Genomic DNA, 18,755 nt, shown 5'->3' with positions numbered 1-18,755 from the left:
GATTGTTGTTGTGATTTATTGATATTATCTACTCAGCTAAAAAAGGTTTACAGTAGCAGTATGCTAACCTTGGTGGTCTTGATATCTACTTTAATATGCAAACACATTGTTTTCAAACCTTTAGCATTATACAAAATCCAAGATGGGAAAATTCACTTTTTGGAGGATGTTTACAGGTGTTATGTTTACCTGCAGTTAAAGGAACACTCCACCGTTTTTTCATATTAAAACATGTTATTCGGTCAAGTAAGACGAGTTGATACAGACCTCTTGCGTCTCAATGCGTGCACTCAATCACCCTGGCGTGCGGCGCCACTTGGCTAGCACTTAGCTTAGCCCCGTTCATTCATTAGGATCCGAACAGATGGACAGTTAGAATCGACCAAACTCCTCCACGTTTTCCCTGAAAAATCTTCTCCCCTCAGGAGTGATGATATTACTGCGCCGAGTCGAAGTGCTCCCAAGTGCTATTCCGCCATACATTGTAGTTATCCTTTTTATCCGCTTAGAAAAGCGCCACGTTTTATTTTGTGTCGCCATACTTGGTCGTTTAACTACTCGTTTAGCTGTATTTAAATAGGGAAAACGTGGAGGAGTTTGGTCGCTTCTAACTGTCCATCTGTTTGGATCCTAATGAATGAACGGGGCTAAGCTAAGTGCTAGCCAAGTGGCGCCGCACGCCAGGGCGATTGAGTGCACGCATTGAGACGCAAGAGGTCTGTATCAACTCGTCTTACTTGACCGAATAACATGTTTTAATATGAAAAAACGGTGGAGTGTTCCTTTAAAGGAGACATATTATGCTAATTTTCTGGTTTATACTTTTCAACTATAACATGTTTACATACTTTTATGTTTAAAAAAACACATTGTTTTTCTCACACTGTCGGTCTGAATATACCTGTAGTCACACTGGCGAAAGTGTGTATCTGCACCATCTTTTCACAATATTAATATAGCACCTAGACCTGCTTTTTAATCAAAAAGGGGATGTGAAAATCTAATTTTTTACAATATGGGTCCTTTAACAGCTAAATTTGAAAGTTAGCCCATTAGTCAAATCCAGTATAATACAGCTGTTTACTTGACCAAAAGCCATATGTGTCCAGGTACTTTATATCTACAGACTATAAACTCAGTATGTAATAGCATGCAGTATCATTAATCCTTAAACAAGTCATTATTGGAGAGTTTTTACAGTATGTTCAGCCGGGGGCTGCAACCCCAGTCAGAAAACTAGATTCACAAAAACAGACCTGATGTGGCATAAATTATGTATCATAACACACACAGACTACATGAACAACACCAAAGATGCCTTCGAGAGTCTTCATCTTGACACATTTTAAAAACTGCATGGTTTAGAATAACACTAGATACACTGATAGTGGTATGAATTCCTTTGTTTCAGTGCAGCATTCATATCTTTTGCAAAACTTAGTGCGGACCAGCTTCCAGTAAAAAAAGGCAGTGTAACACATTGCTGTATCATCTCCTCATTTTCATTTTTCTGCATCAAATCTAAACTTAAAAGGCACCGCCCTCTCGACCACTCAGATTTGTTCCCCCAGGTGTCTTGCAGTATTTCTAGTGCATCAGCAGACATGTTGGAGAGGCTCAGCTGCAGCAGCTGAGAGATGCTGATTACATTAATAAACTTATGTCATAATACTGACTGCTGATACGTCCCATCAGTGTCAAATAGCCGCGGTTACTTGGGAGCTGTTTTGACCTTGAACTGACTGATCTATAATTACATGCTAGCTTCAAAAACAAAAGTACTGTTATCTTTTTATAGCTAATGCTAATTGAACTGAATTGTTTAGATTGGTGAAACAAGATCCACATTCGACTTTTTTGCTATTTTTAACAGGTTTTTTGTAAACCGTTCGTAAAGCATTTTGAGACGCATTTGATTTGTTTGATAAGTGCTATATTTATGAGGTTTGATTTGAGTTATTTTATTTCCAACATTATTCTCTGAAAAAATATACAATTAGCATTAACAATTTAGCCACATTTAAAAACAACATTTTTCTTCATCAATCACTTTCCTGCAAAAAGCCATATATATATATATATATATATATATATATATATATATATATATATATATATATATATATATATATATATATATATATGTGGAGCCAGCTAATGTCTGAGCTCAATCACCACAGAAAGTTTTGCCAGTTATGATGTTTGTGCCAAATTTTGGGTAGAAGTATTCAAGCTTTCCGAGCCTCTCAAAAATATGACTGCATTCATAATAATTATAATATCTACAGATACCTGATGAACCACCTGCACAATGTAATGGGACATATACCCTTTTTCCGAACTGCACGTCACTTTACTTCCTGTCCAGTATACAGTAATGTTATCTTAGCCTCCAGTCATCACATTACAGCTTTTTGTTAGCTTTATACATGTAGTATTTACTGTTAGTTAAATAAAACGCACTTTCAGAATTTTTGGTCATTTGTAGGGCCTGAAGAAAACTGTTGAGAAATGCAGGAAACCTTTAAAATTAAATTATCTGACGCCAACACGAAATCCTCACCTATTTCTCTGAGCTGATCGTTTGATGGGGAATGATGAGCAGGAGACGTCCGAGTTCTCAGTTTAACTTCACTTTATTACAATACGTCAAGAAATGTGCAGTTTACAGAGTCTCTGGGTTCAATCTACACGTCCCTGACATGACATTAGGCTGGTCAGTTCATGAAGTCTGGACCAGTCTACTTTATCTTGAACCCTTTTTTATATCCTAACAGAGGTTTAATAAAAAATGTAGGTAGATCTATCCAGAAGTGCCTCCTTTCGATCCGCTGATTTGTCAGTTTATTGCATATGTGGACACGTCATGTCACCAAGAAGAGAAGACAGTTATCTTTTTGCTCAGCACACAAAACTTTCAAATCACAACCTCCTGCCTTGATAGGACTTGCAGAGATATTATTGGAGACACAGATTTTGCAACAAAACAATAAAGCAATTTTTTTGTGATTATAGAATCATACTCTAAATAGGGCAGAGGAATTTTAAGCAGATGCAGTAAATTTATTTTAATTTAAATTTTTGTATTGTTTTATTTATTAAAACAATATTAGCACATGATCATTGTATCAGAGCACCTTGCATGCACAGAGAGGGCACACACATACACATAGATAATGACGTATGTCAACAGACAGCAACCCACGTCCACAGAGACAGACAACAGAGACAGAATAAGAGACAGAATAACAGATTATTTCTAACAAAACACTGTTAGGTTTATGAGGACTCTGTGTTTAGCTCTGTGGAGTTTAGCCTGGTCCTTCTTTGCTTTTCATCAGTAAGTAATAATTTCTCTTCTGTGAGCTTTTACTTCTTTCCAGCTGATGGTGAGCCAGGGCGACCTCAGTTAGCTAAGCTGTGAAAATCAGGCTAATGTTACTAGCTAACGTCGCTAATGGTTATCTAAGACACCGAGGTGATTATCAAAGTAATCAAAAACAGTGTTCGTAACAGTATGTTATGTGTGTCTCTGTTGTTGTTCTTGTAGCTGTTTTTTTTTTTTTTTGATAGTTTTGTTTGTTTTATTATTCAATTAGGGTGGGGGGAGGGTAGCCATGTGTTCACTGACTATTATGTTTATGTTTGAGAGCAAACTAAAACAAAAGAGAGCAAATGTTCAGTCAAAGTACTTATTGTCACAAGTAGTTTTATTGAAACCGTTTATGTAAGTGAACATAAATACTGTATAACAACAGGAGTACCTTTAAAAAAAATTAAAGTCAAAGCTCCATAAAGTGCATATTCAAATAAAAAAAATATCTTAAATAAAAATAGCCTATGAAATAAAATAGACAAACCCTAGTAAGGGCAGCATTCATATATAAAGAAAGAAAGAAAATTGAACTATATCAATATATGCCACATGGTCTTATTCCATATCACATTTCAAAATATATCGATATATTTTTTATATCAGCTTAAATACGTATCCTTGTACAGTTTATGGAAAATCTGAAAATCAATACATGTTAAACAAAACACTCTAAATATTGTGTACACAGTGAACTGTGGAAAGTGTAGACGCTAACACTAATTTTCTGGAAGTTAATATGGTTATTTTGTTTTATTTATTCACAGCAGCAGATTTTCTCAGTACCTGTTCTGCTGGGCTACAAAGTCTGTCACTTTGAGAGAGTGATGCATTATGGGTTGTTTGTAGCCGGTTGTTAGGCTAATGATTTTATACCAGTTGCTAAGGTTGCTGTTTCTACACGTCCACTACAAAAGTTTATTTCAGACCAAAAAGTGTCTACTAAGAACTGCCTTAACCTCAAAAAGTATTTAACCTGTCTTGTGTTATTTTTCGTAATTTGACTCCAAAACATCTTTCAAAGTCTTTAATGAAAACGAGAAGTTATGACATCAAGCGGCCAACAGGTGCAGTGCAACCAGGCGGCAACCTCCTGGTCTGAGCATGGAGGCAAACCAGGAAATGCCTTAAGCTGCATTCTACCAAAAATTCCAGCAGGGGGCGCTGAGTTTGGCTGCAAAAAAAATTCTGTCCATTCATTTCAATGCAAAATGAGAAAACTTCTCACTTGATTTATTATCTCTTTTTTTTAGCACAACACTACAGTCTACAGTAAAAAATCTTCTTCAAGACAATTTGATGTTAAGAGTTCTAGTAATGGCCCTATTTAGAAGAAAATAGAAGATAAAGAATCGTATGATTTGGGGCCTTTCTACCTTTGATTGACAGGTAGCTAACAAGGCGAGCCGTCATCAGGAGTCAATAAAGTTATATAAAACGCTATATAGGTATAAAAAATTTACCGGTTTGGTCTCATGACTTTGACCCTTCCACTGTATTTTCACTTAATGACAGTTTATTTGAACGTTTTGTTCAGTAAAAATATCTTGTTCAGCGTTTGGTTGGACTAACAGACACTCCAAGGAGTCGCTGCTCAGTTTTCTGAGGTAAATAACATACATTTTCTTTTAGTTTGTAGCCAAAACTAACATCCCAGTTAATGCTCCAGTTAATGCTAACATGAATTAGCAGTGACTTCTCTCAGTCAGGTTGAGGTGTAGAGAGGCTGTAGTCAGTGATCAGATCCCTCTCGCTCCTCCACAGTCCAGATATGGTCTGCTCCCCGTATCCGAAACAAGATGGCGACACAAGATGGCGACGAGTGTAACGCTGAACTCGATGCCTCAAACGGGCCACAAACCAGTTGCTGACGTCATGGTCACTACGTCCATTATTTATATACAGTCTATGGGTGCAACTGAACGGCAAGTGGACAGATGACCCACACTGCAAGATGCTAACAGTCTGAGAAAGTTTTTATGTTCCTGAAACTTAACTGAACAACAGAATGAAGAAACAGCACACAAGGTAAGAGTTATGATTTATTCAAGTACACTAAAACAATATCTTTAATTTTGACACTAGAGAGGTGGCAGTCAGGAGTAGGGTGTGACAAAAATAGTTCAAGCTAGTAATTTAGTGTAAACTAGTAAATTGAAATGTAGTCCTAATTAATTAATTAGTAACACGTATGCCTGTCTCTCCTGGTGTGACATGTGGCACCAGGTGTTTAAAGCTTAATCTCTTTGACATTGTCAAAGGAAAAAAAACAAAACAGAAAAAAGTAAACCATAATTATTTTTGCTGGTTGGTTTGTTTTTATTTAGGTATTTTATTTCATTATACAATATAATTTTATTCAAATTGTGAATCCACCATTTCAGGATATCTGCAGGGCCTTAAAATGTCTAAAATTTTACGAGTTTGAGGACCCTATAACATAACTACAAAAAACAACAACTAAGTACCTGTGCAGCCCGGTCAGAATTTGAGCTGTAAATAAATGTATATACTTTGCAAGTAATTACTGGCCACCGATTTTACTTCATGTTTTTTGTACTTTTTTTTGCCAATGTGGATGAGAAATGGGTCTTAAATTGTATTCATTTTGGTCCTAAAAAAGTCTTAAGAAGTCTTAAATTTGACTTGATGAAACCTGTAGGGACCATGAATATGCATGCTTTAAAAGAGGTTCTGCCCCTTACACAGTGTGATTTCCTGTCCTGTCATTACAATAACCAAAATACCAAAATTAAAGTGTAAGCTTGTTTACCAGCTGGCTAGTTTAACATAATGAATATATAAATGTGAGCAGGGTTTAAGGTTATTATCAAAAACAAAGAAATTTAACTAAAACAAAAACCTATTGTCGCAAAACAGAATAACAACAACATACTTAAAGAAAAACTTAACTAAAATGATATTGCCTGGTTCAAAAAGCTAATAAAAAAATGAACACACATTTGAGTTTCAGTTTTTTAGCTATAATATATCACTACCGTAAAGAGGAGACTGCATGGATTTGTAGTGTTACTGGATTTGTGGTCTTGATAGAGCAACATGCCTTGTGCCGAATACAGTTTTGTGCTGCACTGCACTTAAAAACAAGTACAGAATGAATCTGCTCCTTAAGCTTTGAAAGTAACCCCAGACAAATTTTATAACAAAATCCAAACACTAGAACCAGTAGATAAAACCAAAAACGTACATAAATCTAATTTTCCAATCAGTTCCCTTTAGGCTGTAATTGCATTTAGTTTGATATACAACAGATGACTGTAAAAAGGCTGCAAGATGTAAAAAGGAGGGACTGTATTTTTCAAATGAAAGAGATACCTTCCGAGAACATTTAGATATATCTTCCAAGCTGCTGTATTTTACCACTGCACTGTAATCACTTACAACAGCCAGACAATCACTGCTTAGACGTCTATGTTTACAATGCTTCAGAAATGAATTAATTCATACAACAATGTTGAGTAAATCATATGCGCACTGAAATTATATTTATGGCTAAAATTTGACAGTCTAAGCCCAATCTGGTAATGTTTAGTTCATAATAATAGCTGACAATTGAGTGTGAGGTGCCAGCGGTTTCATTGCTTTTGGTGCACTGTCCTGTTGCCTTTTTGCAAAATAAAACCCCTCACCTGGCTGATTGCAGTTAATACTGTTCTGTCAACAGCATGTCCTCTGTCCTGCTGTGGCAGCAATCTGGTACCTTACCTTTGATTCTCACGTGGAAGTCAAAAACAGATGTCTGTAGCACTGTTTAAAATATGATTTTTGTATCCACCCACTGTTGTTACCCTCTTATTGTGTTTGTGCACGTTTCATTTATTAATACATAAAAAAGCTTTTCAAGGACAGCTGACAGGGGGATAATTAGCACTGATGAATGAAATAAACTTAAATAATTAACATCCTATCATACATGGTCTTTGTATAATGTATATTAATCAGTACAGTGCATGTATTGTAGAGCTGCAACAATTATTCGAATAATCGAACAATAATCGATTACTAAATTAATTGTTAACTATTTTGATAATCGAATAATTGGTTTGAGCAAAGAGGTTTGTGCAATTTGAGGGTTTTTTTTTTTAAAGACAATAAGTCCTAATTCTCTGATTTCAGCTTCTTCAATGTGAATATTTCTGGTTTCTTTGTTCCTTTATGACAATAAACTGAATATCTCTTTGGTTTGTGGACAAAACAAGAGATTTGAGGACGTCATCTTGTGGTTTGGGGAACACTGATTGATATTTGTATACATGTTATTGACCAGACAACTAATCGATTAATCGTTTAAATAATCGACAGATTAATCAATAATGAAAATAATCGTTATTTGCAGCCCTAAAGTATTGTGTGCATTTCTGCAAATTTACGTTAACACAAACATAGGAACAACTGTTTTAACATTTGTGATATTTGGTCAACAGATAATGGATCTTTAAATATTTTCTTTTGATTGTGTGTATTTTTATTTATTTATTGCGCCCATCCCTGATAAAACCTGGATGTGTGTTGAGACATTTGTGCAGAGACGGGGACATGTGGAATGACTTTTTATTGCGCGATTAGTCATTTTTCAGACAACAAGGCTCCCCCAACATTAAAACAAACAGCAATGTACAAAACAGCACACCTTTTTTTTGCCATCAACGGAAATTTAATAAGGTAGTGAGAGTACATAACAGAAAGTAATGAAGTGTAAGGACGCGAGTTATGATGATGTTGAGATGTATAGGATGAGCTTGATGTCAAAGCCAAAGTAAGCACCATCGTCATGTAGTCAGGAAAGGCCATATTTCAGTAAGAAATATTCTAGAAGGGGTGAGGAGAGGTTAAACATGATACAAGAGGGTTGTTATCACAGTTTTCAGACATTTTTACCAACTAAAAAAAAGAACAATATCGGTGTAGCACTACTTTATCATGCAATTTACTTTAGTAAACCTTCTGACACACAGACAAAATATACTTCAATAAGTAGAACTCAATACATCTCTGTCCAGCAATAGTCACAAAGCCTGTAATTTATACTCTTTGAATGTGAGATCCCTATCAAAAATAATATGCAGATTTTTATTTTTCTTAATATATCTAAAGTGCAAGTATTTATCCATTTTTATTCAATGCTTTCTGTAAGTATAAAATACAAAGGAAAAAAAACAGCAATATGTTTTTCCTGTTTACTTGTTATATTTTTCTGAAAGGAGGAGCATCATATATAACAAACCATATATATATATATACACACACACGCCACAGATAAAATATTTTTGAAAGATACAACATATTATCTCATATGGGGATGGTAAAGGGATTTAGACCAAATGGTGACATGGGATATGTTCATTGTGCATTGACCCCACCCCTTAAAATCCAGGATCCATTTCCCAACATCTTCAAAACATCTCAAAGTACTTTTTTTTTTGTAACTATACACAACAGTAGCCTGTACAGTCTGCAGACATGATGGACCCTACTACTCTGTGCGTGAGGAAAAAGAAGACGTGCTGGATGAGCTCCTCTGTCAGTGGTTTATGATGAGTCATATAGTGCTTGGCTTTGACCAGAGGTCGGATTGGCTGTGTGATCAACCAGGAACTCTGAATGGCCAATGATAAGACTACAACACTGAAACCAGGAACAAAGCAGATTCGGTTGTCTGAAACACCTTATGGAAGTTAAGTCTGTTTTAAGTCAGTAATTGTGGAAGTTTGCTGTTAGAAGTCATGTACATGTGGCTGTCAGAAACATGAATAATCTGACGGGAGAAACAAGCAGACAAAGCGCCTACAGCTGGAGCCATCATAGCAATCTGACTTTGACTACATGCAACAAGTAGCATTACTGCTGCACTATTGAGTAACATCTAGGATTTCCATCAGTTAAAATGTGTAGGGAATGGTCTGGTCACTTGTTATTTAAACAACAAGAAAATAAGCTCTTTTGAATGACAAAATGAACAGTAACAAGAGACAAACGGCAGTATCATGTTGAGGGATTGCTACGATGGCTCGCCCTGTATAATAAATCCCAACATCTTTCTCGTCAATGCTAACAGCTTCAGTGCACCATCACCCATTTACGCTGAATTTAGCCAGAGCCACTGAGGACAGCACAGCTTGACCACTGACGCTGCACACAGACAACAAGACGAATAAATCTGCCTACCATTTTGCATTTCAGTCCCAGATACGGATGTCTGTGTTAACGTGGGCACAACATGGCTGCAAGGTCACTCCAGGTTTTGCTGTGACACTGTGAGCTCTCACAAACTGAGAAATCAGATTTGATCACACTGTGCTCAGCAAAATCACAAGTGCCCCCCCTCTCTGTGACTCAGATCGAACTACGACCCAAAATGGACGAGTCATGTTTCACAACAGAATCATTCTGCACTAAAAAGCACAACTGACCCAGTAGCACCTGGCTATTACAGTCTGTAACAAAACAAAATGACACGTCGTTTCATCTTTAAAGAAATGTTTGAGTTTCACAGTGAGTGAGGCACTCACAAAGTGAACTCTATGAGCAAGTTCAGGCTTTCCTTATATTTGGCCATTAGAGAAAGAGAGAAAGGAAGTGTTGTATTTCCAGTCTTCATGTAGCATGAGCCTCCTGGAGGCCTAAATTCAATCAAGCTAAAGCTAGAACACTTTGGGGAATAAGTGCTGTATCACAACAGAGTCCAGACTCATGTTGAACTCAGGATGAACTCAGATTGACCTCAGATGTGCTTTGCTGGGCACATAGTCATAGGTGGCTGTATGTGTGTTTTAATGTAAATGGGCCTTTTATAATTCACAGGGCAGTGTTACCCTCCATGAGAGGGTAAAGACACTTCCTGTCTTTCTCCTAAACAGAGAATAAAATCCTAACTGGGTCTGTCTGACAGCCGGGTCAGTAGGTGGTGGTAGGCTGCTGCTGGTCAGCCCCGACAGTGCAGTGCCAGGCTTCATCAGGCCTTTCACCAACACTCGGAGACAAACCTGGGCCTAAACGTCCTGCGTGGAACAGATGGGATTTTCTGGAACATTTTTCTTGGCTCTATTGCTGCAGGCATGCCCAGTCAAACGCAGATCAACTTTTTTAAAACAAAGATTCAACGGGACTTTGATATCATTTCAGGCCAGGTGTGCTTTGGGGGAATTCTGCTTCAGTCTACCTCTAACTCTCCCACATGTCTGTCAGGCCCAGGCTGAATCTACATTAGCAGCTTTTATCCAGCTGAGGCCTCTAAAGCTGCAATCCATGCAGCCTGTTTCCCCTTCATGCCACCTAGGCGACACGCCAATCTGACAGGGCCCATGAGCAGGCTGTGTCCTAGTGTTGTAGGCCAACCTGCTTTAAAATAAGCTGATAGGTGAACTAACCACTTGGAGCAATCTGATAGTCAACTAGCACCGCAGTATTAGCCTAAAGGTCAATCGGGTCAAAAAGAAGGAATGGTCTGTGTGTCTGACAGAGCGTATTTGGGCATTTGGACACGTTTTACTGCAGAGACAATGAGCCAGGGCCTTTTTCACGCTTTGAATCATGAGCTGGGAAAGAGGAGCAGACCTGAGCTCAGTCTGCCCACATAAAGAGAGAAGGATTGTGATCCTCATTGTAAAAACAACAACAAACTCCTCTGTTCTTTGGGTCTGTTGCAGCCGATCACTATCGCCTAGCTCAAGTGAAACCGCAGACAAGCAAAAGTCAAATCTCAGTTCACCTGTCCTGCCATCGGCAGTCCCAGGCGAGAGAGGGGTCGCACTCAGGCTTCAAACACACAGTCTCCTGGCTACTAATGACAGGAGGCCTTGTGCAGCTCTAGACACCATTCAAAATACTTTAGAGGCCTTCCAAACACTCCGATAGCGACAAGAGGCCTCAACAGGGAGAGACTGTATGCGGATGTGTGTGTTTGTGTGTGTGTGACAGCCACCCCTGGACCCAAAATACTATTCAACTTCAGTGTAGACCACTGCAGAGAGGCTGACATGGAGACAGTTAGAGGTTGTTGACTGTCTGTGTTGTGTGTGTGTATGTTAGTGTGTGTGTTAGGGCAGGAACGAGGAGGGGAAGGGTTTTTCTCTGGGGTGACTCCGTAGGGGGACGTAAAACACCCGAACTAGTCTACGCGCACTGATAGACGGACAAGGCAGCCTACTGGTTTACAGAACATGACAGGAAAAATATCTCACTACTAGTCTGACTTTTTTTTCCACTTTGAGCAAGTGCTTGAGAAGAAAGACTTCACATTTTGGAAATATAATGCAGATGCATCAACCTCATCGTCATGCTTTCAAATATATCTACTGATCACATAGCCTATACATTTTTTCGTCTTTTTATAGTCTATACACGTGATACAATGCCGCGATTGGCACGTACACAATATTGCACACTAATATGAAATTGTCCTACACTAGTCAGTGGCTTCCTCTCTGCCTGGGAGGGAGAAACCTGACACATCTCGGACAACATAATGTGGAGAAAAGAACTTTGAAGGAGAAAAAAAGAGCATCAGAATAAAAACAATGCAAAGTGACATATTCTGAGCGGCAAGGCCCCCAAGGAGCGATCGAGGGGCTGTAGCACCATAAAGAGATAGATACTGCTTCGGCCCTGCACTGATAGGCCTCTACATCCACTGGACTGCACTCAGACTGATGGCATGGCACGGCCGGCTGGCCTGCCTGGCTGGCTGACTGCCTGGCTCTTTAACAGCATCCATCTCAGCTCTGACGAATATCCTCATCCAGCCACTCCTGATTTTGTTTTTTCATTGTTGCTGTTTTTTTTTTTAACATCATGGTGCATATGGTGTGCAAAACCACCTGTAACATCTTCATATTAATCCCCATGCTGACACCCAGTGGTACATCCTGGGTCCTTCTCCTGTTCCAGGGAGACACACGTCTACTCTGTGTGAGGCCACCAGCCAGGGCAGGGGTGCTGCTAGTGTATTCTGGCCTCCAGGGTGCCATGACACACTAAGCCCCCCCCCCCCTGCAGCACCTCATCTTTCTGAAGGGCTCGCTCCAGCTTGGAGTTACGCCCACTATCTTTATTGGCCCAAAAGCTCCCGGCAAACTTTCAGCTTACGTTTGGTGTTGCCACCCATGCTCCATGCACCGCAGGAGTGTGAATTAACACAGCCCTGGTGAGTATATATTTTCGGCCTACATAACAGCACTCGTAAATGAAAACGTACAGCGGTCGAGGTCACAGACCATCCACGTGATAACACGTAAACGAGTGGAGTGTATAAGGCACGGGTCGTAATGACGTCAGAGAGGATGCGTTGCCTCGCCGCGCGCTGCGCTGACGCGTCTTTTTTGTTTTGCTTCCACGCCTCGCGCTCCCACCAAGTGGACCTTATCTGTTTGCATCCCCCAACCCCCCCAGAGGAAAAAACAACAAAGTCACAAAGAAAAACTTAACCCACAGAAAACGTGGGTATCTTAATAAAGATTTTTTTTTTTACAGCTGATTCACAAAATCATAATTAGTACATCTAAGTTAGCACTTTTTTTCATTTAAGTTTATATGGACATGGTGCAAGAGGGTTGATATTCAATATAGTAGCTCAGAGATAGACTTATCCCATTTGTTTGAGGCGCACAAAATAGGCTATTCATTTTTGAGTCTCAACCTTTCCATAATGGCATGATAGAAATGCTTTCATTATAGCCAACTACGATTTAGGTCAAATTAAAGACTATAGCCTACTTTGCCAAACTTCTTTTCAAAACATGAGTCTACACACATGCTGACAGGTGTTTACAGGCCTGTAGTGCTGCGTTCTGCAATTCATACACTTTTAGAGCGCTTTCATATTTATTCTGCGTACCTTTATAATAAACTATACATCTGGTATCAGATTTTGGTTTCATAAAGTCCATAATATATTCTCTTTGTGCTGATGTCAAATATTCGTTCTACATGAAGACTGTCATTTTATATAATAGACCTCTGGTTTTACTTTTGATTAAATCTTAGTATATTACCAGTTTGAAAACATTTAAACATTTTTTTCGAAATAGCTTTGATGTGTGCAAAATCTGTCGTTTGATAGAGATATAAACACTCTGTTCATTGTCATTTAAATCAAGTAGGAAACAGTTCATATCTTACAGTTCAATCCTTGATAGCAGCGGCTTACTGTTACATGGGTGGTAAGTGGGGTGACATCCAGTAAAATGAGCGAGGAGACAGCAGAGGTGCTGCCATGTCTGTGGAGGTTGTGTGTGTGGGGTGATTCCCTTGGAAATTCTCTTTCTATTTTACAGTTAAAAGTCTCGTTTTCTCTCAGAGTTCAGTTTTGTCTTTGTTGTTTCATTTCTGCTCTCCTAAAATCCGCGTCAGTCATCGTCGCCGTCATCTCCGCCGTGCGGGCCCTCAGGTAGCAGTTCGGAGGCCCGTTTCTCTCTACTCCTCTCCTGGATCTTCCTCATCTCCTCCGCGTATTTACAGAAGGTGTTGCCGAATTTGGACCATACTTTGCACGGAACCGTAATGGAGTTCCGGTACGTGGGCTTCACCTCGCTGACCCGCATGAAGACCCCGTACTTATTGGAGCCCACATCAAAGAAGAAGCGCTTGTTGTCGACCGTGAGCGAGGTGCCCTCCGGGAGCTCCGCCGGCTCCTCGTCCACACCGTAGTCATCGATGAGTTTGGCCAAAGCGTCGCGGAACTCGATGAGACCCTGCGCCGGCAGAGCGATGGTCTGGCCTTGCGCGCTTCCCAATCCGGGCCCCCGATTAACGGTCTGTCGGATCCTTAGGAACCGCCCCCTCTGGTTCTCTTTCAGATCCATGTAATATTTCCGATTCTCCCGCACCAGGAATTCGCTCTTGAGAGCCCGCCGGGGCTCATCCTGCACTATGTCCGGGTTGGTCGGGCCCAGCTGGGCGTAATGTTCGATAAAGTCCCCGAGATAATCGCGGAACTCCACGGCAACCGACATGGAGAGAGTGAGGCGGCTCTTGTTTCCCCCAGCCCCGACCTCGGCTATCTTTAGGAAGCGGCCTTTAACATTCTGCTTCACGTCAAGGTAGAAGCGCTTGTTCTGGATGTCGACGCGCTTAGAGGCGAGCTCCTCGGTGTCGTGCTGCAGCCGGGACATGGCACCCATCGCACCCGGGGGCAGCGAGCCGGGGCCTGCGGTGGGCCCTCCGTGGTCACTGCCACTGTCTCTGTCCGCCATGATGCTGCCTCCCTGCTTTACCTTCCACCGTCTCCCTCTGCCTGCTGCAACCTCGACTGCCCGTCAAACCACTCCGCCGCTCTATCGCGAGACGAGAGAGGAGAAGAGGGTGAAAAAAATGAAAGTAACTGTAGTTGGTGTTACTGTAGTACTCCGAGAGGGCTGCGTTCAAGACAGCCGCGCTGTTTTTACAACGTTTCACACAATTTTCACTTCAGCCTTCAGTGCAGCTGTATATTGCAACTGAAAGTTACCCCCTCCACCCCCAACACAGCCTAAAACACTGCAGTACTAACACCAACCATAGAGATAGATAGATAGATAGATAGATAGATAGATAGATAGATAGATAGATAGATAGATAGATAGATAGATAGATAGATAATTGTCACACCTGTCTGCATCCTGTCCAAAAAGTAATAATACAGGAACAAAAGTCATACCTGGTGATTATTGGTGTGGGGTTTTCAGCACCATGGACAGCGGACCCGGACAGTCCCTGTGGAAGGACACAGACAGAGCGAGAGCTGGGTGAAAGAGAAATTTCTGAATGAACAGTAGATGATAGCTGTGTGGGAGTCTGAGGGAGGGGGCTGATACACTGTGAAGCATCATGAATCATTACCCTATGATTGGACTTGCTTGCCTGCTACTGTTTCTCAATGGCCTTGAAAGGGTTCATCAGTATAAAGAAGTTTGATTGGGAAATAAATGCTAATTTCAACACTCAACATGTCAGAAAAGCTGCATTACTTCACATACATAAAATGTACAAACAAGGTAAAACATATAAATGGGTTTTAAATGATTACAAGGCTGTGGCATATATTAATATCAATACACAATAAAAATAACACTGTATGCTTTAATTGTAAACGCTATTGGGTAAATAATACTAAAGTTGGGGGCCAAGGTCCCTTTGTTTTGTCTTCCTCTTCCATTCACTCTGTCATAAACCAATAAAGCAAAACACTTAAAATAAAATTAAAATGATAAGAAAAAAATCACAGAGAGCAGAGTTGTCCAACTCATTTCCTTTAACCCTAAATATAAGTTTGGTCTGATTGATAAGCTGGTAAAAGGGTGTTAGGGGTGTTAACTTGAATGTAATGGGCTTTATATTTTTTAGCTGACACTCAGTCATGTCCATTGTGGTCTGAGTGGATAAGTCACTAGTGTCTGTTTTCAGAACCACGGACAGCGGCTGGCGGGCTTAAAAAACAGATGGGATTTGAGTTTTTTTATTCAGTAGTATTCACGAGTATTGCTCGTAATGTAGAAAATGAGAGTGAGAGGACTGCAAAGTGGAAATATTGGACAAGTTTTCAAAATATATTGTACATAATAATTGTAACAAAAAGGCTGCTGTGTCACTAAGACAAATCATCACAGAAAAATAGCATTACCCTGACAGGAGCTGTGTGGACCAAGGTTATAATAGTTTTGGATTTTTCAGTAGTTTTAGTTTTGTTGTCATTTAGTTTTAATTAGATTTTATTTTTTGGAAAATGCTTAGTTTTAGTTTAGTTTTTATTAGTTTTAGTGTTAGTTTGAGTTTTTTTGTAATGAGGTATTTGTTGGGTGTCAGATTCAAAAAAGTCACAATAAATGTTGCCTTTATTTCCTTTGTCTGATCCATCTCAGCCCCAATAAGTTTATTAAGTCATAAAACCAAATAGATTAAATAGATTTCATATCAACCAAAAAGGTTTACGTATGAAAAAAGTTGACAAAGACGAAAACGAAGGACATTTTCAGTATAATTTTAGTTCGTTTTGTAACCACACAATACAGTTTCAGTTAGTTATCATTTTTTTAAAAACTCTCGTTTTTATTTTTATTTCAGTTAACGAAAATGTTTTTTCAATTCTAGTTTTAGTAAGTTTTTGTTACTATAACTATAATAACCTTGGTGTGGACGGCAAATGTATCACTAGGGGCCAATCAAAGTGACCTCAGAAACAACCTGCTGACAAGCCAAACACAGCCCCTCTAATCATCCCTACAGGTCCAGCATGAGTATCAGGGGAATCGTGGAGACAATTGGTGGCTAACCTCCCCGGGTTTGTCAGCAGGAATTGTTTTTATTTTACCCCCCTTCGCTTTGTCAACAAATTATTTGCTTTCAAGGCAAATTTGGAAATTCTTAAATTGTGTGTGAGATCTCTGAATGGGGTCTCTAATGAATGCATGAGTGATTGAATGAATGAAGGAGAGACAGATCGGTGAATGGGTGGGCAGTGGGCGGAGAGGTAGAGAGGAGGGGTGGGCCACTGGATGGATCACAGACTCTGAATTGCTGTGTTTCCCTCTAGAAATGCTGTGGTGATCCCTGGGTTGGAAAAGTAATCCCAGTGATGGGGAACCATCAGCATTTGACCAAGATAAACCTTCATGTTTGATAGCGTTTAGCACCATGGACAGCACACTGCAATGAAACTGTACTTTTAACTTTGACCTCCCAGTAAAAGATCTTATGTTAATATGTTACAGTGAACACTCAAACATGCAGTGAGGACACAAACCTTCATTGCAGCAATCTGGCTGTGGCCTTCAGTCTGGATGAGGTATCATGTGATTGGTCTGCTGGGACAGAGCACTAAACCTGTCAAGCCTTTCAGCACCATGGACAGAGACTGGTTCATGATGTGACCCTGCTGATGGGGAACGGGTGGATGAGGCCATCATGTAGCTGCATACTGGGATGAAATGGCCTCTCATACATTCTCTTTATTATCTCAGTCATCTATAGTAAGAAACACCTGTCTGCGTGTCCCCTATATGACATTATATTTTATCCGTTTCTCAGCATGGACAATGAAAGGCTTTCTGACCTCTAGCGAAGGGCGCTCAGCTCCTGACAGGGAGGGAAAAGCAAATCTTATGAATGGCTTGATTGATGGATACAGAGATGGAGGCAGGGGCTGGTTTGCTGTGGATGGAGGAGGGGATACTTGTAGTCAGCATAAAAAAAAACCCTGAGCATATTGTGTAAAGCTCTCTTTTCATTGGTGGAGATGTATTCAATGAAAAAAAGTGGTTTTATTAGCTGTAGCTGAGCAGGATTGGCAAAATATTTGGGTAGAATGTCTTTCCAGCGTAATACCCGCAGGTTGGGGTAACTGATGCCCCCACTTGTTGCCCCAGAGTCTTTAAAGTGTACAGCATCCCAAGGCAATATTAGTGAACTGCAATGACTCGCATAATAGTGTGGAAAATGACAGGTTTTGGGTGCGCTCTCCTGCAGCTTGCAGCTAGCGTATGTATGTGTGAGGACATTTAAAGCTCAAGTCTCGAAACTCCCAGCTCGCCTGGCCATGCTGAGGAATCCATTGAGAGAATTTCGCAGCGTTAGTCATCGCAACAACTATCCGCAGTGTGTGTAGTAGTCGCCTATAGCCTCTCTTGCACCTCTTGCACTGGAGATCCACAGTGGGCGCCGTGCAGGGCTTGGTTACAGACGCACTCTGTGCTCCGTGTCTGTGCACTGCGTGCGTGATTTCTTTTGCACCCACCCGCAGAGGTTTAACACCGGCATGGTCACATGCCGGTTGGGTCGGTGGCGGTGTGCCGGTGGGTGCCCGGGTCATTAGGGTGTTTGCGCAGGACGTGGCGAGCCGACGCCAGTGACCGGGCAGGTGATGTTTGCTCACGTAAGCCGCTCGCGTTTGATGAGGGGCGCAGGGGACGCGGCTGGAGGGTGCGCGCTACTGTTGCATCGCCTCACCGGATAACCGCTGCTATCTCATCCTGTCCGTCTGTTCCTCCCCGGTTTTGTGTTCTCTTTTTTATTTTGCTTACCGACTAAAGGGTTTGCAGGAGAGGGACTCTTTTGACGATCGAAATAAGTGGATAAAGGACCCGACCTTGCGTGTGCGTGTGCGTGGAGTGCGTATCGTTTCTTGTGATTCCCCTGTACGCGCAAGCTGCTTTTTTCATTCCAGAGAGGCAATGCGCCCACCCATGCGATGCTAGCCTATTAGCTGGAGAGAGAGAGAGAGAGAGAGAGAGAGAGAGAAAGGGAGAGAGAGAGTGCGAGGGAGAGAAAGAGAGAGGGAGGTTTCAGCCCTGGATTCGAGAGGAGGCTAATTTACGAGTCTTGTTTTGCCTTTCAGGAAAAGGGGAGATAAGAGGGGGAGGGTGGTTGGTGAAGGAGAATGCAGCAATCACAT

The 18,755-nt window shown here is 40.7% G+C and overlaps 1 protein-coding gene across 1 annotated transcript; it reads right to left on the bottom strand.

Annotated features, from left to right (window-relative positions):
* Positions 1 to 7,928: 7,928 nt before the first annotated feature.
* Positions 7,929 to 14,617, bottom strand: purab (purine-rich element binding protein Ab). The gene has a single exon (XM_059345989.1). The coding sequence runs from the start codon at positions 14,581 to 14,583 to the stop codon at positions 13,738 to 13,740; it is 846 nt and encodes a 281-aa protein (XP_059201972.1). The 5' UTR covers positions 14,584 to 14,617; the 3' UTR covers positions 7,929 to 13,737.
* Positions 14,618 to 18,755: the final 4,138 nt, after the last annotated feature.

The sequence above is a fragment of the Centropristis striata genome, chromosome 12, assembly GCF_030273125.1.
Source record: "Centropristis striata isolate RG_2023a ecotype Rhode Island chromosome 12, C.striata_1.0, whole genome shotgun sequence".
Taxonomy (NCBI): Eukaryota; Metazoa; Chordata; class Actinopteri; order Perciformes; family Serranidae; genus Centropristis; species Centropristis striata.
This window is presented reverse-complemented; position numbering and strand designations above follow the sequence as displayed.